Below are 26,768 nucleotides of genomic sequence, written 5' to 3'. Positions count from 1 at the left end.
TCGAAAGCACCCTTAAGTGCAAGTAGATAAATAGGTACCGCTTTATAGCGGGAAGGTAAACGGCATTTAGTCGTCACGCTGGCCACGTGACCCGGAAGTGTCTGCGGACAGCGCTGGCTCCCGGCCTCTAGAGTGAGATGAGCGCACAACCCTAGAGTCTGTCAAGACTGGCCCGTACGGGCAGGGGTACCTTTACCTTTACCTTTTTAAGGCACTGGTTAGCTCTTGTAGGGGTGTGAGGGGTACGTGCAAATCAAATAAGGAAAGAATGATAGTAGTGTTGTCATTCCAGTGCATTTATTGGCATTAAGTCCAATAATATGGCAGGTACTGATGTAAGAATTACTTTTTTTAAAAAAGAGGTATTAATGCTGTTTATATGTTAGACAAACTTTATGCCAATTGGTGTAAGATAGGGAAACTGTTTGCTATATAGGGCAAGGCCTGCTTTATGGACAGCCTCCTCTTGATTGTTTTTCCTGCAGCATAACTTCTTTTCCTGCCTCAGCATAAAAGATGAACTTATTTTGCTTATGTGATGAAAGAGTAAACGCACAGGATCGGGAAGCACGTCATCTTGAGTAACTTCCCATCTAAAGGGGTTTTGAGTTGCCTGGTGTCAATTATTAAGCTATCGCAGCGAGACTAGTGCAAGGTACAGTCTCTTACACGGGATCATAAGGCATGCACGACGTGCAGCTAAATAATACACGTTGTCTCCTCAGCCTGCGGTCCCAGTGGTGCACGTTTATTCACCCCAGCGATCTCCCAGTTCTGGGTCGGCATCTGAGGGCATTAAAAACAACATTTCCCGGCATGCCGTTGTATCCGGCTGCTTTCCATCGGCGCGAGGGAAGCGGCGCGTTGCATTCTGGAGCGTGTAGTCTGTGCCGGGAACGCCGCTTCAAGGTGAAGGTGACTGGAACCGGCCTGACTCGTGGCTGCCTGCGTCCGTTTCTTCTCAATAAAGTTTTCCTTCATAAGGAAAAGGATAGGCGGGGGGCCTCTGCAAGATGGCGGCGCCCGTGTCGCCCTTGGTTACTGGGCGCTGCTTTCTAAGGGCTGCCGCTCGACACGCGGCTCTCCTGCTAACCGGGTGGGCTGAAGCCGGCGCCCCGCGGAAAGGTTAGTGCCGCTTAGATCTGGGACGGCGCGGTCTTGGCCGCGGAGGGCTGAGCGCCCACTGCCCAGAGTTAACGCCTGTCAAACGGCGGCTACTCCTCTGCTTCACCGCCGGGTCGTGACTGGGCCAAAGCCCCTCTGTCCAGGAGCCCCTTCGGTAACTAGGAGCGCTCCTTCTCCTCCCTCGACTTCCTCAGGAGCAAATGTATTGGAGATGTTCTGCGGGCTTCCCTTCACCGCCAACTTTACACAAACCACACTACCTTACATATGGGGCCTTTTGGAACAGTGGCGATTATTTTCTGTGGCATTTAAGGATACTCAGATAAGAAGTGTTTTTGACTGTGATGTTTCAGAATATTTGTCCACCATGAAGGGATTTCCTGTTGCCTTTTTCTTAAGTTTGAAGAATTCAAAATGTCAGTGCTTCCCTGCAACATTGTACACACTGTTTTATCATCATTATTAGTGTGTGTTTTTTTGGTTAAAAAAAATGAGGTGCTGGTACTTTGTACTGGTGAGTACCATCACAAAAAAACTCTGATTATTATTATACTATATTTTTATTCTACCAAACCTTTGCAGCTGTTTAAATGGATGAACCAGTCATTTTAATTCTTTTTAATGGTTTTTTATGTTTTCTTGTTCACTGCCCTGATATTTTATCTTATGGTGGTTTAGAAATATTTTAATAAATGTTGTGTCTAAAATCTACTAGATGCTGCACACAAGCTTTCAGTCCAGAATGTGTTTTATTCAAGCATAGTGAATTTACTGTGTAACGTAAACTTAAAACATTTTATGCATCCAGTGAAATGCACTGAAGTCCATTAAAGCTTATGTTGGTCTTCCTCAATCTCCTGTTTACCAATTGTTTTGGACTTCAGCTCCTTTTAGCCCTAGGCTAATTGTCATAGAATACTATATGTGAACTAATGAAAATTTCAAACTTGAGCAATGAAACAAAAGGCAGAGCAAGAACAATGGATAATTACAGATTTGACTTTTGTCTATGCTGGCCAGTTCCAACAAGGACAGGACTCCTACGTTTTTTTATATTTGTGGTGAAGAGGAAATTTCAGCAGGCTGTGTAAGTGCATCTCATTATCCTACTTCTGTCCCAACACCAGATAACAAAACATCCTATCATATCCTATACATTCTACATATATAAAGTGGTACCTCGGGTTAAGAACTTATTTCGCTTTGGAGGTCCATTCTTGACCTGAAACTGTTCTTAATCTGAGGTACCACTTTAGCTAATGGGGCCATGTGATTTCTGTTCTCATCCTGAAGCAAAGTTCTTAACCCAAGGTACTATTTCTGGGTTAGCGGAGGCTGTAACCTGAAGCGTCTGTATAAGACATACAGTACTCCCAAGAAAGTGTGTGTAGGACTGCAGCATGAGGAGCCTAATAGGCACCTCCTAGACTAAAAGGCACAGTAAATAAATAGAGTCTGATATGGCTATGTGTATATTTGAACATATAAGAATGTCTCTGAATCTTCAAGCTTTTCCATTGACAATAAAATAAATGATTATTTACCACCCCCACTTTTCTTTTTTACAGCTTACACAGTTCAGGCAGCTGAGAAAGCTGCCAGTGGCACTCGAGCAGATGCTAATTCCAAAGCCTTGTTGATTTGCAATGGACCTTTAGAACATTATGAATTTCTGATCAAAGCCGAGGAGCTGAGGAACGATGAGCAACAACGAAAAGTTGTACAATGCCTGCAGAAGCTGCATGAAAGCCTTAAAGGCTATAGTATCAGTCCAAAGCACATCTTATCAAAGGTGAGATTCTGTCACTAGACATTACTGTAGAGTCTTTAATGTTCAACTTAGGTTTTTTTCCTTACTTCTGATTGCAACAATTGTGTAGACGGTAACATTTAATAATTCTTATTTACACATGAGAAATGGGCTGAGAAAACACACCTAGGACCACCCTGTGAGGCAGAGCTGGGACTTCGGGCCTCATCTCACAGTTACAAAAATAGTAATGACCACTGCACTACATTCTTTGTCTAAATGAGAAACTTGTTAAAAGTTGATTTTACCACAAAATGATTTTTAGCAAATTTAGAATACCAGTTTATATACTTGTTGAAAAGGGTTCTGATCCAAAATCCTATGGTGCACATATGGAGCCCAGGTATGACAGTATTTCCCCTTTGATTTTGTTAGCTCTGCAAATTCAATGGAAAAATGAAGCCTAAAACCATCATGGAAGGCCTTTCTTATGTGGGAGCTCTATGTGCTCTATATCTGAATTCCTCTGATCACTGATATTTTGCAAAACCTTACCTGTATTCCCCTACTCATTTTTTTTTAATGTTTCGTGAATCCCATTTTTTTTGTTGATGGTGAACTATCCCCTGTCCACTTTTTTTTGTCAGGCTGCCACAATGGCAACCTGCTTTGGTTTTAATCATGCAAAAGTGCAGTTGGTTGACTTTACCTAATCTATAAGTCCAGGCTAAAGTACTAGTGGCAAGAGCTGATGGAGAGGACAGATCAACAGTATGTTTCTTGAGCTGGAACCAGTATTGTAATTCTGATCAGATCTGTAGGGGTAGCCACCATGGTACCTTTCAGATGTTGTTGGACTACAGCTCCCATCAGTCTTTGCCATCATGACCAGTGATCCGAGAAGATGGAGTTGGAGCCCATCAGGGCACCATGTTGGCCACCTCTGGTCAAATATATCACTTAATAACTGATGAAGTTGTTCTGACTTGGTTATGGATTAGATGTGAAATCCCTACCCATTCATATTGAAGGGGGAGGCCCTACCCATGTACATGCCTTGTAAAGTTTTGTTCACAGTTAAACACATATTGTTTAAATGTCCACAATTCTCAAGTGTGTGGCAGGGCTTTCTCTATTCCAAACTTAATCTCAGTTCTCAGAAACAATGTTTGGCCTACAAGCTTTATTCAGGTTTCTGAACTCTGTTTCTCCTGCAATAAAGTAAGACTAGCATGAGGTGCAATATGATCTAGCTGCCACTATTCCATGGACTTCAGTACATCTGCCTTTGTGCTTCCAAAATCATGGTGAAAGTCATTTCTCCCACTTCCCGGTGAACAGATTCACCATTAGAATTGCTCATTATTGCTGTCAGAAGGCAATACCTTGGTCCCACAAAGAACTTTTTGCCAGAACACAATTGTCGGAGTTCTAAACAGAAATGAATGATAGAAATTGATTATTTTATTGCACTATACTTGATCCCATCATCATCATCATATATTATTTTTACCCCGCCCATCTGGCTGGGTTTCCCCAGCCACTCTGGGCGGCTTCCAACAAAATGTTAAAATACAGTAGTCCATCAAGCATTAAAAGCTTCCTTAAACATAGCCTTTGATACTTCTGCCTAAGTCTTTGGATCATTGCTGCTAGACTTTCAGCACTAGGCTACAGAGAGGAAAACGTCAGTAGTCCCTTGTATTGTCATGTATTGGGAATTAACTAAGAAGACCCTTGGAAGGGTGAATATGAAAAGGGTAGGAAATATGTAGGGATACTGGACAAAGTGGATGAGATGAGTTGGGTAGAACATAGTGGTAGGCAGTTGAGTCTAAGGTTGTAATGAGCAACCTTGCACTCCTAGACCAATGGTCCATATAGACCACCACCACCAGTGGTGTTTAAAAAGTGTCACCCTGGTTGCCCCTATGCTACCAGGCCAACTTGAATGTTCTTGTATTAATTTACTAGGCCCTTAACAACTTGGTTCCAGGATGCCGCAAGGACCACCTAATCACTCATATCCCTGCTTAATCACGGAGGACTTGAGGGAAGTCCCTGTCAGCCATCCCTGTGGCTCAGAGGCATGGCTCATATCTACCAGAAGCCATGTATTCAGTATCGTGGACCCAATTTTGTGGAACTCTCTTTCAGTTGAGGTCAGGACAGGCCCCCTCCCAGTTAAGCTTCTGGCATCTACTGAATACTCTTTATTCTAGCAGGCATTTTATTTCAGCAGTCTGATTTTATACCTTTTCTGTGTTGTATTTCTTGTACACCCCATAAAGACCATTGTAGTTAAGCAATATATGTAGTTAAGCAATATAGAACTTTTAAAAATAAAAAGTAACTAGCTAAAGCAACAGTCTAACACTATTACTTTGTATTTACTTCTTTTTTTAAGCAAAGCTGTTGTAATGCAAGATATAATTCTCCCCTCAAAAAACCCCCCTATATTAGGAATTGGCCATTAGATCAAACATCCCCTCCACAGTTGCATACAACCTTTCCCCACAGCTTCAGTCATGAGCAATGCTATGAGGATTACCTCTTAATACTGAACTGATATTTTCTGTACAGTACATGTTGTCCTGTTATCCAAAGATTTCTGTTTAGCACAAGTATTGACTCCCCTCTCAACATGCATGCAATTAAGATTTTCTTTCTCCTCCATACACTCTCTGCAGTGTATATCACTGTTGTTCTGTCTTCTGGCTTGGATACTTTTTGGAGTACTTTTTTTTGTTGGCTACAAGTTTGCCATCTTGAATAACTTTGTGTCACCTATAAACTAGTTCACTTCACTGCTCAACTTTAACTCCAGATCGCTTATAAATACTCTTCTTGCAAAAAAAAGGAGCTGTTGGATTTGGACTGTTAATGGCGTAAAATGTAATCTCCACAATTTTCTACTCTGTTATTTAGTATTCTAATGCAGATAACCATTTCCGTTTCCTTATTTCTTTGTTCTTTCCTTGTTCAGTGTTTGAATATTAAGTAATTTTGAATAATTAAGTATATTGAATAATAGTAAGCAAGCATTTTGAAAACAAGTCCTTAAAAAACAGACAGGCTAGAAAACAACCCTAATTTTGTCTTGTATTTTCGCAGCACAATTTACTACAGTAGTTGCAGCTAACTATTACTGAAACAGTTTCAGAACATCTAAAACCTTGTTGCAAATGTCCACCAAATTAACTTCTTGGGGCACAGTTTAATTTGGCTCTAAATTAAATCTTCAAGTGGTTTAAGTTGTAATAGTTAGCTTGTGTGGCTTGCTGAATATACTGATTTTTAAAAGGCAAAGAATCTTGACAAACTGATGAGGAAAATACTTATCTGTAATGCAGTTTTTATTTGAAACACGGTCTAGAAATTGCTCAGCTCCACGTGAGATAAAAAAATTTGAACTTTAATTTGTTTCAGCTCTAGTGTTACATTTAAAAAATTGTAAAAGCAATAACTAAATTAGTACATTTGTGAAATATGATGGTGAATATCTATGCAATCACATAAACTGATGAGACCTGTCTCACTACCAGTTTTTTCTGCTTAGAATAACAGGCATATGTAAAAATAATTCTCTCCAGTTGCTTAGCAAATGATGTAGTGGGTTGAAAATCTAAAGACAAATATTTCAGCATGCTTGATTGTTTTTATATAAGTGACAGATATCAAAGAGCTACTTGAGGTGAGATCAAAGGCTTTTACTAATGGTTCTATGCTTGTTTTCTTTGTACAGCAAACTCCCCAGTTTCAAAAGTTGTTTTCCATGCAAGTTCTGTTCAATAAATGTTATTTTAAAGCCACACTGGGCACAATAAACCAGTTAGATAATTCTTTGGATGCTAGCTTATTTATCTTTAATTTTCGAATAGATCTGTCTGACTGACCACTATTAGTACTTCTAAGAATACCAGGGTATATAATGTTACATTAGATAGACTATGTACGTATAGTTGATGCATTTAAAACATCCTGCCATCCTGTTCCAAAAACTTGGTTGCTTCTTCCAAAGCCATAAATATGGGAATTGCATATAATGCTGGCCAGAAATATCACCATTACTGAATCTCTCCATCTTAGGAAATATAGATGGAACCTTGATCAATTTAGTGGTTGCTATATCCCCCACCTTATTTCATATATATACATCCATTTGGCACATATGGGGTGAGATGAAGAAGTGCAATTCACATGCAGATGCCTGCTTCTATGTACTGATATCTCCTATGTGATCAATAGCATATATATTTTTACAGAATATGGACATTTGCCATAGTTTTATTTTGTGGAGTTTTGTTGTTGTGTGTGTTGAAGTGGTTACTGTTGCTGCAGATATGTACAAGTTTGCAATTTTTATTTCTAAATGCTTTGAAATGTGGTTATTGGTATGTGTTTAATAAAATACTAGCTGCAGGGACTAAAGCTAAAGTGCAGTTTGATCGCTATGAGTCAACTAGCCAATAAAATATTTTGATAATCAGAAACATCTGCAACATGAATTTTGGGTTGCAGACACAATAGTGCTAGACACTGGTGACCATTTATGAGGTTTCTGTTTTGAGAGGAATTTTCAGATCACCATCTTCACCACTATTACTTCAGAAAGGCTAATTGTATGGCAATTGTACTCCCAGGTACAGATCTAAGCAACCATAAGAAATTACCAGCATCATAAAACTAAAAATAAATTCAGATTAGTTGAAGTCCTTTTTCTGAAGACTTGTCTTGGACAGAAAATTAGTATACATCTAACATTTCCCAAGTAACATAGACACAAACTGTAAGACAAAGCTGTAAAGATCTGGGTACAGGAAGTCCTCAGAAATGCAAGTTGGGTGAGTTAGGAAGCAAGGTTCACATGTTTATTGAAATAACTGTTTTACTTTAAAGGGTTAATTCCTTTCCTAGTTGAACATAATGGGAACTTTAACATTTTAAAAACAAACAAGCCCAAACATTATTTTCCAGGATATTATTAGGTATATATGTTATAATCCAAATATCCAAAAGGATATTTTTCCCTAAAATCCTTGCAGCATGCCTGAGAGGTGGTATATTGGGCTTACTGGATGATGATGCCCAAAGTCATCTATTTAATCTGGACTCTGGCCAAACCCAACAGTCAATTCATTGCATTGTGCTCGCTCTTAATTGATAGGACACCATCCGCTATCAAAGCTTGTTTTTTCATATATTTTCATTGTAAGTCAAAACTAAGCCAGACTCAACTTACTGCAAATGACAGAGTACCTGATAAATATGTGTTGTACATTGTGTCTGTTTCATTATTTAGCTTTTATCAGAGCAAAATAAAGTATAATGAATGATTTTCTTTATTTTCAGTTGTTTACAAGACATAAACCCCCCAAAGGCCTTTATGTCTATGGAGATGTTGGTAAGTTTAGCAGAAGTATATCTGAATGTTTTCCAGTATAATATTTGCATATGTTTTCAAATAATACCTAGTCACTGAAAAATGTTAATTCTGTTGATGGTAATGGGACTAAATAGATCAAAGTATTTTTGCCTTGAGCTGCTAAAATGTTATTTCTTTATTCTTAAGTGCAAGACAGAGATATCTATTGACAAACATCGAAGAAGAAACAGTTAAACCCATATTAATTTGGTTCCTTTTGCAATGCATCAAATTTAAGGTTTAGCTATTGGTTCAAACAACTTCCAGATTCAGTTACAGTGTACCTCTGAAGGCTTGGTACTGGGTTGCATACAATGTAGTCAGCCAGCTAACCTGATGCCCTGCTTATGTGGGCTTCCCAGAAGCATCTTTCTGGCCACAATTGGAAACAGGATGCTTGGTAGATGGACCCTTGGACTGATTAAACAAGGCTGCATTTGTAGTTGATACATAAAAATTGAAAATAAGAAGAGAGGCATCACATTTATTCATAATGTGTGCTGCTGAAAGTATTTCAAATGGAAGCAATAATTACAGTTGCTGGTTCTGATATTATATTTAGTTCAGATTCTGATAATACAAGCAATTCCATCCACATAAGCTGAAGTCTTGTTTCCCAAAGATAATGATTTTGTACTGTTCAGATCACGATTATGATTTCATTAGCTCGATGCTAATGAACAGTCATTACTGTAATCAGTACATAGTGTTTTAAATTAACAACCTGTTGGGTATGTGTGTTTTTATTTGAAGGCACAGGAAAGACAATGGTGATGGACATATTTTATTCTCATATAGAAGTAGAAAGAAAAAAGAGAGTCCATTTTCATGGCTTCATGTTAGATGTGCACAAAAGTAAGTTTAAATCTCTTTGATGCAGTACAGTATGGTATGGATATGTCCCATGTTCATAACACTGTCTGCCTCTTAATGTCTTCTCATCCTTCTCCTCCTGAATCCTTTTGCTGTGACAGAAGGGAGAGCTATTATCTGAAAACAGACGAGGGATTTGTATAGGTTGTTTCTGGGGGACCTCTGATCTTTCACTTTGAATAAAGTTATCCCAAAATGCTCCTTTCCCTTAGAAATTGCTGTGGGAAAATTACTGCAAGACTTGAGTATGTAGACTTCACTTTTTCTGTGACATCAGCAGGCAGTAGACCAGTTGTGTTACATCATATTTATTTGCATGATTACAGACTTCTGGTTTTAACTAAAAAGCAGATCCTGTCTTCTGCATTCCTGTTACATTCATATTCAGTGATAGAAATATACATGAAAATGAGTTAAAAACCATTTTAGTAAAAAAGGGGGGGGAGGAAGAGTGAGAAACAGATACATAGTTTCTGTTTCTCACTCAAGTAAACATTATGGAATTGAGATGTTTGGACATCAAATTAGGAATATAGGAAAAGGCCATCAAATGAGAGTGAGTGATTTCCTTATGCAACCAACCACGGACATCTTCCTATTCATATATAAGGTAGACTAAAATATATCGTTGCTGATGTCCTACATATCTCGTTGCTGATGTCCTACATTCTATAAATATTATTATTCCGGTGCTCATTGTCCCACAGAAATGTTAAAAGTATCAATAGATAGATACATTATTCTGTCCCTAGGTCTGTGCTTGAGGAGGTGTTCCCACAACCATAATAAGATAATCTCTCTAGTAATTTGTTGTCTGCAAGTTTAGTAATGCTTTGTGTAATAGGTGGCATGTTAAGTGGGATAAGAAGTTTTATTTCTCCACAATACACCTTCTTCAGGACCTGTAGTTGAAGTATTTAGTTATTTTGAGTCAAAACATGAAATATGGGTTCATTGTACTTTGGCACACAGACCTCTTCCACCTCCCATCCTAGTAATGTTTAGTCCTTAACGTTCCCGGACTTTATGTGAGGTTTCTTCACAGCTTCTTTATATCCTTTCCCGCTTCTCTGTTTACTTACACTTGCTCTATTCACTTGCCTATTCACACTAAGCCGTGGTTTGCCTTAATATTACATGTGAGCCAACTCACTATAGTTACACAGACCTTCATATTTCTGTGACTGACTCAACTGACTGAAACCATTTCCTGAGATGTAGTTTTCAACAATCAAGGCTACATTCCTGCCTCCATGCCCACACCATTTTGTAAACCTATGAAGCTTTATCTTATTACTATTTTCCAGTACTTTGTGGTTACCTCACCCCCCTTCCACACAGAAGTGCTCTTTTTCTTTTTGTGATTTGGCAATTCAAATTCTCATCCAGGGTCTAGAAAAAAAGCAATACTGAATAAAAATAAAATAAACCTCCAAAAAGTTGAACAGACAACTTTTAAAATGTATTTTAAAATTCACTTTTGACTTAATTGTCATATCGCTGGTTTTACTAATGGGTAAGCATGATGCTATATTTAGGCTTACTTAGACCAAAAATTAGTTTTTGCTTATTGTCTGTGCATTGTCTTCTCTTCAGGAATACATCGCCTTAAACAGACCCTGCCAAAACGGAAACCTGGATTAATGGCTAAATCATATGACCCAATAGCCCCAGTAGCTGCTGAAATAAGTGAGGAGGCTTGTCTCTTGTGCTTTGATGAATTTCAGGTAATAATATTTAGACCAGAAGTGCATTAATTTCCTTTCTGGGAAATAAGTTTAAACTGGCAAAACATTTTTCAGCTTAGCCATTTGAAGACTTTGCTGATACGAACTAGTCTAATTGCATGGTGTCCTGGTTGTTCCACTAAGATATTTTGCTGGCTTTATATTTCATGTGCTATTGGAAGCGTACTGTAGAACATTTCCCCCTTCCAACTTCTACCAGAGCCTGTAGCTGTGGGCTGCCCTGTTCTAGATCTAAAGTTGTACTATAGATGTTCACATGGCCTAAAGCCACAGCTTCAAGTAGATGTATAGGTGATAGACTCGTCCTCTTTGTCCATTATGTTCATGTAGAAGGCAAGTTGCAGTGAATTCACTTTTTCTTTAGCATGTGGAGAACTAGCTTTATTTTTTACCACAGCTGATTCACCTTCTAACTGCTCCCATCAAATATAATATATCTGTATTATACTGTTTATCAACACCTTTAACTGTAACACAGTGGCTGTGATACTTTAGCCAGCCACACTTTTATAAGTAAAAGTTACAAGATATTATTTATTTATTATAAACTATAAGTGTAAAATAAGGTAAACACTGTAAGTCAGTTGTTAACTGTTTCCTTAAGACTTGTATTTGCTTTAATAAGGTTACAGTATCTTTAATTGACAGTTACAAAGGTTTACCTAAGGCTGGCTGGTAAAGTGTAATTCCTAACCTTATTTCCTTTGAAATACCAGTACCTGGTAGTGACTGGGGAAGAGGGACTAAGGTGGTTGCATACAGTAGTGGCAAGTGCATTTTGTGGACCCTTTGTTAAACCTTCCCACACACCAATTCTTCCTTAAAAATGCACCCCAGCACCTGTGACAGACAGTACACCAGCCTAGCTTCAATTCTGTTGGCTCTGCCAGATTATGTGCTTTATGTCATACACTTGTTTAAATGTAAATATGTGTTTAATTAAAAAAATGCCTTATTTAACTGTTGCAGAGCTCTGGCCCAGAGCTCCCATTGTCTGGTGCAGAAAACTGTGTCCTGCTTGCTGTCTTCTCCACCAGGGAGCATTTAATGGATTCTGCTGTCCTGGACAGTTACTGGGATAGCTTCTTGACTTAGCTAGGAGCTAAATGGCATCTTAAACCTAGGTTCTGGGCACAACAACAGAATGTCTTGGCACGCTTTTCTTTATAAGAAGACTACAAAGCTGAAAATAAATGAACTGCGCTAAAATATTATGTTAATTTTTCACATGGCCTAGTCCTTCCCTTCCCACCCTCCTAATATTCTTAAGAGGGTCTCTTCTCCAGTCTTAGGAGAATAGCTGGAAGTGGGGAGGCAGGAAAAGGTCCTCCTCTGCTTCCACTCTGCAGTTTTAATCTGAAATCTTAGGTGCAGTACTGCGTCCAGAGCTCAGAAACAGCTCACGCTAATGAAATTTCCTGTTGCAAAATGTGCATGGAACAATGGGAGTTTCTAACGCTGCTTAAATATCCACAGTCTGGTCCCCCTTCAGGTCCTGCATGGGTTGAAACCAAATAATCTACCCTTTAGGTTGGGGCATCTACCCTTGCGGGCCTGAGTGGCTTTCCTCCCCTACAGCTCTTCTTCCTTCCTGACTCGTTTTTATATGGGCTGCTTTGGCTTATGGAATTTCAGCAACACAGTGGTACCTCTGGTTATGTATTTAATTCATTCCGGAGGTCGGTTCTTAACCTGAAACTGTTCTTAACCTGAAGAACCACTTTAGCTAATGGGGCCTCCTGCTGCCGCTGCGCTGCCGCTTCACGATTTCTTTTCTTATCCTGAAGCAATGTTCTTAACCTGAGGTAATATTTCTGGGTTAGCGGAGTCTGTAACTTGAAGCATATGTAACCTGAAGCGTATGTAACCGAGGTACCACTGTACCTTGTTTCCATTCTCAGCCAGTCATTCTCCCTTCCCAGCCCCTTACCTTCTGCCTACTTGCTTCTCTGCAGTTGAAACCATAAGCCAGCCAAGGTGCAAGTCCTTCCCTCCCTCTTCCAGCTATCTGGGTGACATGCCACTAACCAAAGAGAGGAAAAGGAGAGATCTATTCACATTCCTCTGCTGTCCATAAGGGGAGGCAGGTGATCTTGAGCCCCCATCCTCCAATTCTTACTCTCTCCCTGTTCCCTCCTCAGAGCCAGCTTGGGGAAAGCCTCCCATTCTGCTTTGTCCCCAGAGCCATCTGCCTCCAGCTGCCACTAGGCACAGCTATGCCCGGTTCATCTTTGGCTTGCATCTAAAGCTGCTTCTCCACAAGTTGCTGCAGCAGGAGCTTTGGCTACCTCAGTCACCATCTAACGCTGTCACCCACAAGAAGCGGGGGGAGGGGGGACGGGACGACGACCAAAGGAGTTCGAAAGCAGGGGTTCGAAAGCATCCTTCCTCTGCACACAGCAGACAGATACAGAGGGCCTTCAGTGCACCAGCCAGTATGGCATTTGCCAGATGGACAGTCAGGGCCTGCATAGCCCTTTTGCATTGTGAAGCCCACACAGGGTTGAGAATCCTGTTTTTGACCTTGTAAAGTTTCATCTTGCGCTACCTTGGGAATGAGCTGAAATCTGCACTGATCAGTGTACTGATCCTCTGGATGCCCTGAATAGCATAGTCAGTGTGGATGCTGTTTCTGGCTAGCACAATCACTTAATAATGTAGATTACTCTCTTTGTCACAGGACAAAACAAAGAAATGAAGCTGTGGATGCAATTCTGAACTGAGCTGCTTTCTCCACTCCTGCATTCAATAGGGCATTTTATTCCACTGCAATAGTCAGTTGCTTCATTCAGCAGAGTTTTGTCCTACAAACAGTGCCTTCAGAGACCTCTTCATGCTATAATACTTGAAACAAGATTATCCAGAGTTTCCTTTAGACAAAAGTACGTCTACAAAGTTGTAATCCAAATTTATTCCAGTTTTATAGTTCAAGAAGCCCAGAATCAGAGCTGTCCACATTGTTGTGTGGAAACTTGCCACTTCCCTTTTGCAATATCCCATATTTTTTTCTCTTTGGCATGTGAAAATTCACAGCTTGGTTAATAGTAATCAAGGTGGCACAAGGCAATCAAGTGTGTTTGTTTCCTGACAGGTGATAAATCTGTTGAGGAGTTCATCATTAAAATACTTGTAGTCCCATTGTGTCCCTGTTATATCCAGCAACTGAGCTGCAGACCATTTGTAAATGACCAGTGGAGAATAGGGAATATGATAAATGGCATGAATCAGCCAAAGACAAATTATACCAGTCTAGCCTAATTTCCTCCTTTGATAGGAAACTGGCATAGCAGACTATGGAGATGTAGTGTATATAATATACCTTGACTTTAAGGCCTTGGATACTGTTAAATGGGTGAGTGAGGTAAGTGTTGGCTCCAGAGCCATTAGCTGAATGATCATAGAGTATGTGTATTAATGGGCTGCCATCAAGATGAAGTACAGTGAGATACAATTTTAATGGGTTAGATAGTTGGCCACTAGACGTGTGGATGATGATGGTAGCTTTGAATTTCATATGCTACAACAATAGCTTTCTCCACTGGAAAAAGGGAGCATGGAAAGAATACCCTTGTGAAGGTAATTTTAGAAGCAAGATATTATCCACTGTGTACTTCTGAAGAAGAAAAAATGAAATGGCAACCAAGATACATTATCTGATAAGATACCACTTCCCCCTCAAAAGAGCTCTGTGGTCACGATGATTTCCATTTGCCAATTGATACTTGAAATATGAGAAAATGATTTCACCAGAGTTACCCAGCGTCAGGGAGATGAATCTCAGCTTGGGCTGCTGGACCCAAATGTCTTCTAGCATTCACTTTCTCTGCTGCTAAAACTGTTTGAAGAAAAGCACCTATAAAGTTGCTTTCTATAGGTAACTGATAGAAAGGATTTGAAAAAAACGTTAGAAGCTAATGTTTCTAAAAAACGTTTCTATATTGTTGTGCCCTGGGCAATCTTTAGATTGAGTTATTCCTTTTTCTTTTAATTCCTCCAAGTGACAGCCTTGACACTGAAATAATGACAGCTGGGTACTGCATCTCCTCTTGTTCAAGGGGACAACAGCAGATCAAGAGCAGTCCTCATGTCGTACTGGTTTGGGAGGCACTGATTTTGCTCTCCAGCAGCCATAGTTGTTATATGTACAGATATCAGGCCAGGGACACATACTTGGGTTGGAGACTAAACTGGGCTTATAGAGTAAAGCAGTAGTGCAAACAGAGGATGGTTGGAATGGATGGATGTGAGGTATATCACCTGAGGCAAGCCACAAAATGGCACTCCCCTGCCAAGGAAGGCGGGGTGAGTGAAGATCTACATTGGGAACAAGGGTGGTAGGAGACCAGCAGCGCCTCCTATTTGCCAAGGAGCCACAGCTGAAGTGGCATGGAGGGGGCTGCCAAGGATAAGGCAGATCCAACCTTCTAGGAGCTCACCACAGTCGTTGCTGCTGCTGCATTGGCAGGAGTGGGCGATGCATTCCTTGGAGGCCGGATCTGCTGTCCCTGTGGATCCTGCTATCTGAGGTGGCCACTCACTTTGCCTCATGGGTGGGCTAGCCTTGTGCCTGGGTTTGTGTCAGATGTGTAGTCCTGAGGCGTATACTATTTTTCAATGACTACCACCATAACAGTCACTGCATAAGGTACTGTGATTTCTAGCTGGTTCTGGTCTTTAACCTCAGGCGAGCTTCTGTGGCATTCATTTCAGAATGGCCTTACTGCTTACCAGTGGCGGAGCTTCATGCTCTGGCATCGGGGGGGGGGGGGGGCGGAGAACAGGTGGGGGCAGGGCTGGCGCACGTCCCAGGGTCGGGGCGCACCGCCCACAGGGGCATGGCACGCATCCTGGGGGTGTGGTGTGGTGTGCCGCCAGCAGAGGCGTGGTGCCCGTCGCGGGCGGAGGGGGCAGCCGCAATGGCACCCTACTGGGATCACACTGCCAGGGGCGGTGCACTTCCCCCGCACTCCTCTTCCTCCACCAGTGCTGCTCACTAGTAACTGGGTGACCATTTTTATGACTGTGGCTGATACCCAACGAAGTCTTCCTGGAGATTCTTAAGTCCGTGGATTTCAGTGGGTCTACTTCAAGTACGACATTGTTGAATTCTCATCCAGTGTGTTATTTTCAACTGTGTGTTTCTTGGGCATGTACTAAGACACATGGCTTTCTGGCTTGTATTGCATTCCTGGCCTGTGTGTTCATACCCTTTTCTACTACTTGTTGTGACTTGATGGACTTGTGTTCTCTGCTTTGAAGGAGTGGGATGCTGTTCAATTGATTGGTCAAATGTAATCAGAAGCATTAAAAAGTGCTTGATTAATTGATTGGTCAACTTTTCAAGATGTCATATTTGTAGACTTGAAACAAAAAGAGAGTGTCAAGGTAATTACAGTAACCTCATATGAAACAATATGTCTAAATTCTAAATTATTGTATTCAGTTATTATTTATAAAATTTGAAACTGTTTGTAAATATGTAACTATTTGAGCTAACCCTGGGTCTTGAAATACATTCTGCTGTACAGTGGACCCTCCAGATACAAATTTAATTCCTTTCCGGGGGTCCGTGCAAACCCCGAAATATAGAGCACATGTGCTTATGGCAAAACCCGGAAGTATACACTTCTATGTTTGCCACGTTCGCAGCCCCAAAATTATGTTACCCGAAGGTAATGTAACCCGAGGGTCCACTGTATTTACTACATTAACAGTATTCAAGAGATGGAAGAGCCACGTTGGCTTTCACTTCAAATCACAGGGTTGATTAAAGCAGTTACAGATTTTGTTCCAATTGAAATTAAGCACACACAGTAACTATAAAATACAGAAGTTAGTTGCTGCTATTTCTATAGTATGTAGGTTGATTGTCATTCCCAGATTCTGTTGCATTAGTGCACATTGGGATGTGCTGCTAAAATAAATACTATTTCTCATCCTGCATCCAATGAATGCTCTTTTTATATTGCATCTGTCTTCTCCCTTAGTCTTATGTCATCCTCATAAATCCCAACCAGAAATGAAAAGGCTCTTCAGAAACAGAGTAGTCTGAAGTCATTAATGGTAAGGGGGGCGGGGATAGAATGCTAACTGTATGGAAGACAGAAAAATTGAGAAGCACTGTGTGATGTTATCAATATCTCATGTGTTTGGTAAAAATGAATATGCTTTATGCAATGCTGATAGTCCGGAAAAGCTGTTGAAAACATATAATAACAAAACTTAAGCTCTTGTTTTTGAGCTAACACTAATTACTGCTTATACATGCTTATGTTCTTCATTCATTATAAGAAACTGTACCAATCAGAGGATAACTGAGCTTCAAGCACTTACACACATACATTATGATTTTTTTTCAACTTAAGAGAAAAGAAAGCAACTCTAGGTCATAAAAATCTTTTCTCTTAAATGCTAATGAAATTTCTCCATTCTCTCCATTAGCAGATCCCTCTTATTGGTAATTTGTATCCTTTTCTTTTGTTCCCATTTATAATGAATGCTGGGCACAGAAAGAACCTGGGCTTTGAGAATGCTTTCACTTTTGTCTTCTCTTCCAAAGCTACACAGGATCAAAAGGACATAAATTGGCACCCAAGTACACAGAATGACTCTTGCTTTTTTAATTATGTAGCTTTTAAAAAAATTAATGTATTTTGGTAGGCAAATAGATTCAAATTCTGAAACATCAAAACACCAACTGAGAAGGCCTCTTTGCATTTCCTCTGGTCATAAATATTTTGCAGCTTAATGTGCCAGAGTGTTATGCCTTGTCAAAGTCTCCCTGATGTAAACCTAGATTGTCCTATTGCATGACGCCTTCCACTTCAATTTCCAAACTAGAAGAAAGATGTGTATTTCTTCCTATTTTCCTTTCTGTTGCCTTCTGCATATTTCAATGGTCTCATGAAGCTGGGTTTTGTTGTTGTTTAAAAACCTGTTTAGTTCTCTTTTTCTTTCTTTATTCCTAGCCCCAAAGATCCTAATTTCTCACATGGTTATATGTCAGGATTGATTGTGTTTGCATGTGCAGCCACCCCATTCACAGTATTGCAGCATTCAGGGCCCCACCATCGCCCAGTCCTGCAGCCGTGAGTCAATTGGTTCAGACAGAGCCTCTTCCAAAACTAGCTCTTAATGTGTCACAAGTGCCTGTTAAAGAAGCATAGAAGGGTACTATGGGCAAAGGCAGCTGAGCTGTTTGCTCTGATTTCAGATGTATTACAGCTACTTTGTTCAAAATCTCAGCTCTGCCTTAAACCATTTTCAGCTGGCCTTTCTCATACCTGCTTCTACATTTGTTCTCTTTCTCCATGGTAAGTTTATGTGTTTAATTTAAATTCAGCATATAATAAAGTTAGTCTTTTGAGCCCAACTGTAATAATTTGATGAACAATAAGCAAGAAAGTGAAAACGTTCAGACAAAAGTTTCTTTTCATTATTAATTGCTGCCCTCATTTTTATTGAGACAACGAGTTAGTGAGTGTGTATGTGTGTGTCTATGAAGGGAGAGAGTGATTTGTGTCTGTGAAGGTTAGAAGAGGCTGACTGTGCTGGAACTGACTGCAGTGCCTTTTTGATTATTCATGGACAGTAATAGAAGGCACTTAAAAAGAACAATGAAATTGCTTATTTTTTGTGATGGGCCATCTGTTGAATTGTTTTGTGCAACAATTGCACAATAGTATCTATGTCATATCATTCTATTTTCAACAGCAGCTGATTATGTATACTTGGCTACTTGTCCTTTTTTCCAAAAGTTCCATGACCATTTAAAGTCACCTTTGTGATCCTTTGCTGGAAAGGTAATAGAAGTGTAAAGCAGCTGGTGTGTATTTTCTTCCTTGATCTTCTGAGGGTTGTGTGTGTGTGTTGGTCCAAATTAATGAGGCCTCTTAAATGTTTGGATCTATTTTTCTGTGTTTCCCACCTGTAGTTTTAGAATGGAAGTTAACACAGAATTTTCCAGCAGTTGGTTAAAAAATGATGGGGCTCTGTTATAAAGAACCGACATATTGTTGCACATTCACTGCTTATTAATTATTCCCTCCTTTTCTGCTGCAAGTGGTAATTAGAATCTTCTGTCATTTAACCAACAAGCCTCTTTTGTGACTACAAAAAACCAGTTGCAGATCAGTTAATGGAGCAAGTCAAAATCAGCCTCTCATGATGGCGGTGTTGTCTTCCGCAGGTCACAGACATTGCTGATGCCATGATTCTCAAGCAGCTCTTTGAAAACCTGTTCCAAAATGGTGTTGTTGTTGTAGCAACATCCAACAGGCCACCAGAAGGTAAAACCAAACAATATGTTGCTATTGGCGTTTTCACTGGAAAGGAATAGATGCCTTGATAAGGTAGCATTACATGTATTCATTTTCTAATTAAGATCAATCTCTTGTGTTGTTTCTATTGTAATTTTTTAAGGTTCTACGCTGTGCCCTAAATGGCACACTTCCTTGGCTTCTGTTCAAATATATGGAAGTGAGGAATATAGTCATGCTAAGGAAACTGCATGGTGTATAGGGGGTAGGAACTCTGAGCAGAAGAGTTGCAGTCATGAACTTCTGTGAACGAAACTCTTCTTATGTGAATGGAAGTGTCTTCAGTTCATGGAACAATTGCTGTAGCACTGAAAAGCCAATAGTCCTTTCAGGCTATAAGATGGAAAGTGGAAGGAAGAAAAAGGTGTGGGGAAAGGGTGATCAGCATTATGCATTTATGACTGCCCCCTGGGTAATTATTTATAGGATTGGTAATATTGCTGATCATCAGGAAGAATGAGCTGAGAAAAATGGATGCTCACATAAATGTGATGTAGTATTCAGAGTATCAGACTAGATCCAAGGAGAATGGGTTCAAGTCATTTTTTTCTCTGCCTAACCTACCTCACAGGGTGGTGAGTGGGGGAGAACAATGTACATTGTCCTGAGCTCTGTGAAGAAAGACAAGGATAAGCATACAATGTAATAATAAATGCATGATAAAATAGACAAATGATAGTGATATCATTTGGCATAAGGCCCAAGATTAATGAGACCTACTCTAAAACAATCAGGTGTACCTGTAGCAAGAAATGTAATAAATAATTGGAATAACAAACTAAGAAAATGACTGGCTGCTACAAGAAAGAACATGAAAATCTTTAAAGTTTTTCAATAAATGTTGAATGAAATTGCAAATTAATGTGGAAACATGTTTAATAAACTTAAAACTGAAAATGAAACTTCACATATCTTTGTTGCTAAGTAAACATCTAAAAGGAACAAAAGCTTTTCTTTAATCACTTTATATTTTGATTGTTTCTTAAAAACTAGTAGGGAACAAAAAAAATCTACCAGCTGTACTATTACAGAGACATAATCTGTAGTCAGCCATTTGTGTGTGAGAGGAGTGGTTTATGGTAAGTACTGCAAATATGATATTGCAGTTTAAAACTACATATTTACTCAGTACTGTTATTTTCTGCAATCTAGTGTAGTTATGTTTGGCTCTCAAGAATTTCTGAAAAACATACATGTATTTACTAATACTATCATTGCGGGTTCCATATGGATAATATGGTAACATCCTTAGTAGACTTTCACAGACTTCATTCAATGCTTAAATGAAACAGCAGATTCAGCTGGCGTCTCACATCAATAAATGACTGGTGAGGAAGTGCTCTCCATGGCCTATTACCAGATACTCAACACTGCAATACAAGTGAACAGAGTAGGAACTGGAAATAGAAATAAAATGACTCTCCCTAATAAACAGAAGTTGTGTCTCTGGCCGGTGTCTACCCAGATAGTGATAAGAAGCATGGAGATCTTGCAAGGTGGGCCCAATTCATGACTTCCTATCTTCAAACAGTATCCTGTCCATCAGCTAATTGTTTGGAATAAACCACCTAGAGATGAGTTTTGTGTTTTACTGACAGCTTTATGATTTCCTCTGGGAGCCAGCTCCCTCCAAGGTTATTGGAAAGGTCTCATAGCCTCCATTAGTTATGTTTTGCCTGTTTCATGTTGAATAGTTTATTACACTTTCTAGTTTGCTCCATCTCAAAATCTTGGAAATATATCAGTAAGCTAATCCAGTTTTTTAAAATACATAATTTTTAAAACCCAGAAGACATATCCCATGGTAACCTTGCCTGCTATATTACTGGTTTATGCATAGTTTTCAAAAATGCGTACAAAAAAGGAAAGTGATTGGCCACATTTCTATGAATGAAGTTCAGACGTTAGGTGTTTTATGTCTTCAGAAGAAAGGATTTATGATTTTGGGGCAGCCACTGAAAACAGCGCTTTGTGTACCCTTGATGAGCAGATTTTATATTCAAAGAACATCTTTATTGGGTGTAGAAGTTGTGAAGGGGTTCTGAAAGAGGATATGTTCTCTTGATTGAACCTGTACTGCTAAGAGTTCTAAACACCTACACACCAAATTATGCTCACAAGTCGTAGGAAGTCAGGCTAGGAGGCTCACTGGCATGATGAGCTTCCACAGACTGCCTCTGGCTAGAGGCATAATATTAATTTCTGTGCCAGCTAAAATTTCTGTATATCAGCAAATGCAACAATACATAAGGTGCATTATAGTAAGTCTAGCTCTGATGCTACAAAGGCATGATTTAGGCAGCCTGAAAAAAGGAGCCAGCCTTACCAAATGGCATTGATGAAAAATCATTTGTGGACACTGCCAGCAACACTCTTGAGTGAACAGGAAAGACTGAACCCCTGGAATGGTAGGAGTTCTTGTCTCCTAATAAGCAGAACCATACAATGGTGATCTCACAGATATTTGTCCAGAACCCCATCATTAATACTGTAATGCAATGATGGGAAACTTTGCTCAATTCAATGGCCACAATTCCCTGTAGCGGCCACATATCAGTGGTGGGTGTGGCTAGAAACACCACTTGCCATCCTTCATCCAGGCAAGCAATAACTGTCACCATAATTCAAAGACACTTTCAAGCTGGTTAAGATTACTAGAGGAAAGGACATAGAAGGACCAATCAGGGATTCAACCCAGAATCCTGGGGACCAGATGGAGACACTGGAGGGTTTCATTTGGCCCCTGGGCCTGAGGTTTCTTACTCCTGCCTTAATTATAATGCTGAAGCTCATTAAAAAATGCCATAGCATCTGCAGAGTCCTGTTGCTATTTAGACAGATTTAAACCAGGCATAGGCAAACTCGGCCGTCCAGATGTTTTGGGACTACAACTCCCATCATCCCTGACCACTGGTCCTGTTAGCTAGGAATGATGATTCCTCCAGGCGCTACACATTATATTATTTCAATGGGATGTGGGCAAAATAAGTTTGTATTATCCTGAAAGCTTAGCTTTCTCTGCAGCAGAGCAGTTTTGTTGGAGTGCTGTTATCAGCAGATTACTTGCAGACAAAACCATTCTTTCTCCTCCCCTACTCCTCAGTTTTGATGTGATCCATGGTATCTGCATTTTGCCAAATGAGTTAGAATCATATGCTGAGATGTTCTGGGTCGGTTTCAGTTATTTATTTGTGTCCAATCTTCCTGAATCACAGATACCATAAAATACAACAAATGAGAATACATCTATTACATCATGGCTATAAATGCATTTGCTTGGGACAGTGAACTCCATTGTTTTAAATGGAACTTACTGTCAAGTACGTTTATTATTATTATTATTATTATTATTATTATTATTATTATTATTATTTATTATTAATAATACCCTGTCTTTTCCCCTGATGGGACTTGAGGCAGCTTGCAGATAAAAACAAGCACAGCTAAAACATAGAAAATATTATCCATTAAAAACAATTAAACACTGATAGTTAAAACTATATACATATTAAAGATATGTTTAAAACTGCAATATAATACATTTATTTATGATTGTTGCAAGAGTGGGCCCTTCCAGATGTATCATTATAGATGCTGTGTTCTGAAGTTTTTTTGGAGCAAAACTGTAGTGGGCTGTCTACACCAGCAATCACTGTTGCTGATTATAGCTGTTGCTTTTTTTCATCCACACCAGTGACAGGATGTGTTCAGATTGAGAAAAATTCTGTGCCTGTAATCACACTCCTTCCATTCCCTTGTTCCACTGAGCAGTAAATGTCGGAGTTATGAGCATGTGCACAGGCTACTGTTAGCCCTTTCGTGTGTTTTGCCTTTTTCGGGGTGGGGGTGGGGGAAGGGTATGATAAATTGCACAAAACTCATACATGCATGCATGCGTACATACATGTTTTCACATGTTTTATCATAGATTCAAATCAAATTTTCTGGGGATTTTCTATTTCCTCCCATTTTTCTTATTTAGAGTGTAATGCAGTCAAATTTTTAAATATATTTTTTAATACATTTTTATTCATATTTGCACATATATACAGAAAAAACATAAACAAAAAATTCACCACATACCTTAAACAAATTATATCCACTTCACAAATCATAAATAAAATACATAACTAAGTTAATCTCAACTGAGCCTTGGACTTCCCTCCACTCCTTTGGTAAGTATCGAATAAATTATATAATCACGTACTTTTTAACTCTTTAATTTATTTTTTATTTATTTTTATTTTTTATAAATATTTTTATTGAGTTTCTTTTCTTAGGTTCATAAACACAAGATAACAATAAGAAAGTGCAAGAAACAAATACAAAGAGAAGTAATAAAAAACAAAAAAAAAAGGTTATTTCTGTTCAACTTTCAATAGTTTTTTCAGTATTCCAGGTGGACTTCCCCACATCCTCCAGACCCTGCGTTCTTTGCAATAAAAGTTTCAGCAATTTGTTACCTTGTTTCTTAACTTACTGTATCTTTCAGTTATTATGTTTCCGAATTCACAATCTCATATCCCAAACTTTGTACATTTAAAATTAACATAATAAAGTTGATTCATATTACCACCTCTTTTTTCTTGTCTTAATTTTCAGTCTACCTAATCAAGTTGCTAAAGCAAAAATTTCCTAATCGTGCATATTTCTTAACATTCATACAACTTATAATGTTTTTGCAAATAGTCCTTAAATTTTTTCCAGTCCTCTTCCATTGTTTCCTCTCCCAGATCTCGGATTCTGCCAGTCATTTCAGCTAGTTGCATATAGTCCATCAACTGCGTCTTTAATTTATTTTTTAAATGATGTTTTTTGTCTCTTATACATTAGAGTTTAAGTATATTTTAAAAAGCAGATACTGAAATGTTAATCACTGTATTGTGTAGCTTTACTGTTTATGCTTTATAAAGTTAACCTCTCCAAAGCAATGAGATACATTTAAACTATGTGGTTAATTTAATTAAGTAAGAAGAATATATTAATTACTTTTAAATACAGTTTAGTTTTAAAAAAACATTGCAGCCAAAGATTTAAATTTAAATTATTTTCTTTTTTCCTTCCTTATTTCTTGATTTGGTAGAACAGAGATAGAGAGCCTGTGTTAGGGTTCCCATATTTCAAACAGTGGGGAAATGTTTTTTGGCCTAAAAAGATGCTGGATTTCCCTGGACACTGCCCAGTTTCTGCCTGGACACTGCTGCCGACTTCAACATTCTGGATATGCCTGGGAAAATCCGGGCGTATGACAATCCTAGCTGCATTGAACTCAACCATATTGTTCAACTCTAATTCCCATTGGCACAGCCAACATAGCTGATGGGAATTTAGTCCACAATGCTCGGAAGACCAAATGTTCCTTCTCCCTAATGTAGAACTTGTATTTGTAAGTAAGACCAAAAGACAATCCTGTCAGAAGTAGGTGGTGAGGATAATATCCATGTGTTCTCTTTCAGATCTCTATAAAAATGGGCTCCAAAGAGTGAACTTCGTGCCATTCATTGCTGTTCTTAAGGTAAAGGAAGATGTGCTTGATAAGGGATCTTGCTAGCTTACTGATAAGCATCTTTATTGCAAAACTGTTTTGTTCATATTTCTGGGAGTAATTTTCTTTAACCTTCTGGGATTAACTCAATTAGGGGAGGCAGAAATTAAGATTTCATTTGTAATATTTTTGAATCTTGAGGCTCTACTTTTTCTCCAAACTGAATGACGGAGTTCAGAGCAACAACATAAAAGGAAACATTATCAGAACAGAAGGAAATTTTTACTTCTCAGCTTTTTTTCACATGTAGTATTCATGAAGATAGAAAAAATCCCAAGCCGGGTCTAGGAGAGCACTATCCATTATTACCTGTTACTATTCTACTCTTTTCAAAAATACAAATGACTACAAGGTTCATTTTTCCTATGATTATTTATTTGTTATCTTTTTAAAATTCTTCACTACCTTTCAGAATACAATATTTCCAATGGTGGCGTACAACCTTTAAAATAATTTAAAAGCATATAAAATATAAACATTATAATCACAGTCATAATAGCAGTAAAAACATTTCAGATCAATGCATTATAGTAATCACCCATGCCAGATACCAAAATCAATATTTTTAAAAAATGAAATTGCTATTGTGTCATGGGTTTCACAAATTCAGGTTTCCCAGCTTTTAGGTACAAAGAGAAAGAGAAAATGTATTAGCATTTGGATTTATATCTTAATCTTACACGAAGAAGGGTTCATTGATGTATGGTTTGTCTGTGGGTTACCAACTTTTATGAACTACTTCCTAATTTTTCTTTAGGAGTCCAATACAAACTAAATTTGGACTCCTGAAGATTGCACTGCAACTGCACTTGGTTCTTGCAGCCGTTTTCTGATTGCTTAAATCCTTTTTTGGTAACCTAGAATTTCATTACTTTGATCAACATTTTAGTTGTATACGGAAGGGTTCTTTTTCATTTTATTAGTCTATAATCGTCTAAATACACATATTTCAGAGCAAGTCCCATTGATATTAATAGGACTTACTCTCAGGTAAGTGAAAATAAGACTGCAGCCTGCATCTCTCCCTTTAAACTGTCTTTTAAGTCTTCTACGTGGCCAAAAAATGCCAATGTAAAATCAGTATGACATGAAAGAAGTGTTTTTTTTAAAAAAATAGTGTGGAGAGCCTTCTATAGGTAGAAGCAAAGGCATTCTCTGTGGAAGTGATAAATCCACAAAGCCTGCTTAGATACTAAAGGTGCAATCCATGACCATTTAAGTCTGAGTTGAGTCTGGGTTATTTTACTTAGGTTTCCTTCTTCTATGAGTGGGATTCCAAGTAGCCAGCTCCTGATCCTTAGAAATCAACACAATAAACCTGATTTTGTGCAAAAAACTGTGTTTAGTATTGATTCTTTTGTAGAATAGCCATTAGCATTTATGCAGTGATAAAACTGTATGTACATTGCCTTGGGAATAAGTCCTTTTATTTGAACTCAGTGGTACTTGCTTCTGAGTAAACATGTATAAAATTGGACTGTTTGATTATTTCCTATTCTTCCATCAGCTTTCACCCCACTAAATAATCATATTTATTTTTTGTCAAAAAGCCACTATTAATGTTTGGAAGAAGATTCAACTATATACTACTATTAGGTCAGGAAACTACTACCAGCAGATTCAGAGCGATCTTGGGACAGGGGGTGGGATTCTGGCACTGGTTAGGAGATATAAAATGTCTTTGATTATGTGTTCTGCCTTTGTCAAGCCACCTGTGTTAGAAGCACACAGATCTGTGAATTGACAATTTCTTTTTAAAATAAAAAAGTCATCTTGGTGATTAAATTGATTTGTCAGTTAGTTCCATTCTAATGCTGTGATAGTCCAGTAGCTTTCAGTATGCTGAATGGTTAAAACTTGCTTTTGTGGTCAGTGTCAGCACCCTGACCTCTGCTGAGCTGTCACCTGAGTCAGAATTGCTGGGATTAAGTCTTTGATATTGTGATGTCTTCACTTATCAATTGACTTTTTCATTACTGAAGAT

General features: G+C 38.8%; 1 protein-coding gene across 5 annotated transcripts in view; it reads left to right on the top strand.

Moving 5' to 3' along the window:
- The first annotated feature begins 876 nt into the window (after positions 1–876).
- Positions 877–26,768, top strand: part of AFG1L (AFG1 like ATPase) — a 54,537-nt gene continuing 28,645 nt past the window's right edge. For 2 of the 5 annotated variants that reach the window (XM_077926127.1, XM_028723105.2), the window contains exons 1-7: positions 877–1,125; positions 2,694–2,917; positions 8,228–8,279; positions 9,054–9,155; positions 10,770–10,900; positions 19,110–19,209; positions 24,696–24,754. In XM_077926127.1, coding sequence (XP_077782253.1) covers positions 1,014–1,125; positions 2,694–2,917; positions 8,228–8,279; positions 9,054–9,155; positions 10,770–10,900; positions 19,110–19,209; positions 24,696–24,754 — 780 coding nt within the window. In that variant the 5' untranslated portion in view covers positions 877–1,013. Of the gene's footprint in view, positions 1,126–1,306; positions 1,640–2,693; positions 2,918–8,227; positions 8,280–9,053; positions 9,156–10,769; positions 10,901–19,109; positions 19,210–24,695; positions 24,755–26,768 lie in introns of those variants that run through there. The other 3 variants (XM_028723104.2, XM_077926126.1, XM_077926128.1) reach the window with 3 other exon arrangements.

This window comes from Podarcis muralis, chromosome 3 (assembly GCF_964188315.1).
Source record: "Podarcis muralis chromosome 3, rPodMur119.hap1.1, whole genome shotgun sequence".
NCBI lineage: Eukaryota > Metazoa > Chordata > Lepidosauria > Squamata > Lacertidae > Podarcis > Podarcis muralis.
The sequence above is the reverse complement of the archived record's forward strand: the minus strand, read 5'-3'. Positions and strand labels throughout refer to the sequence as shown.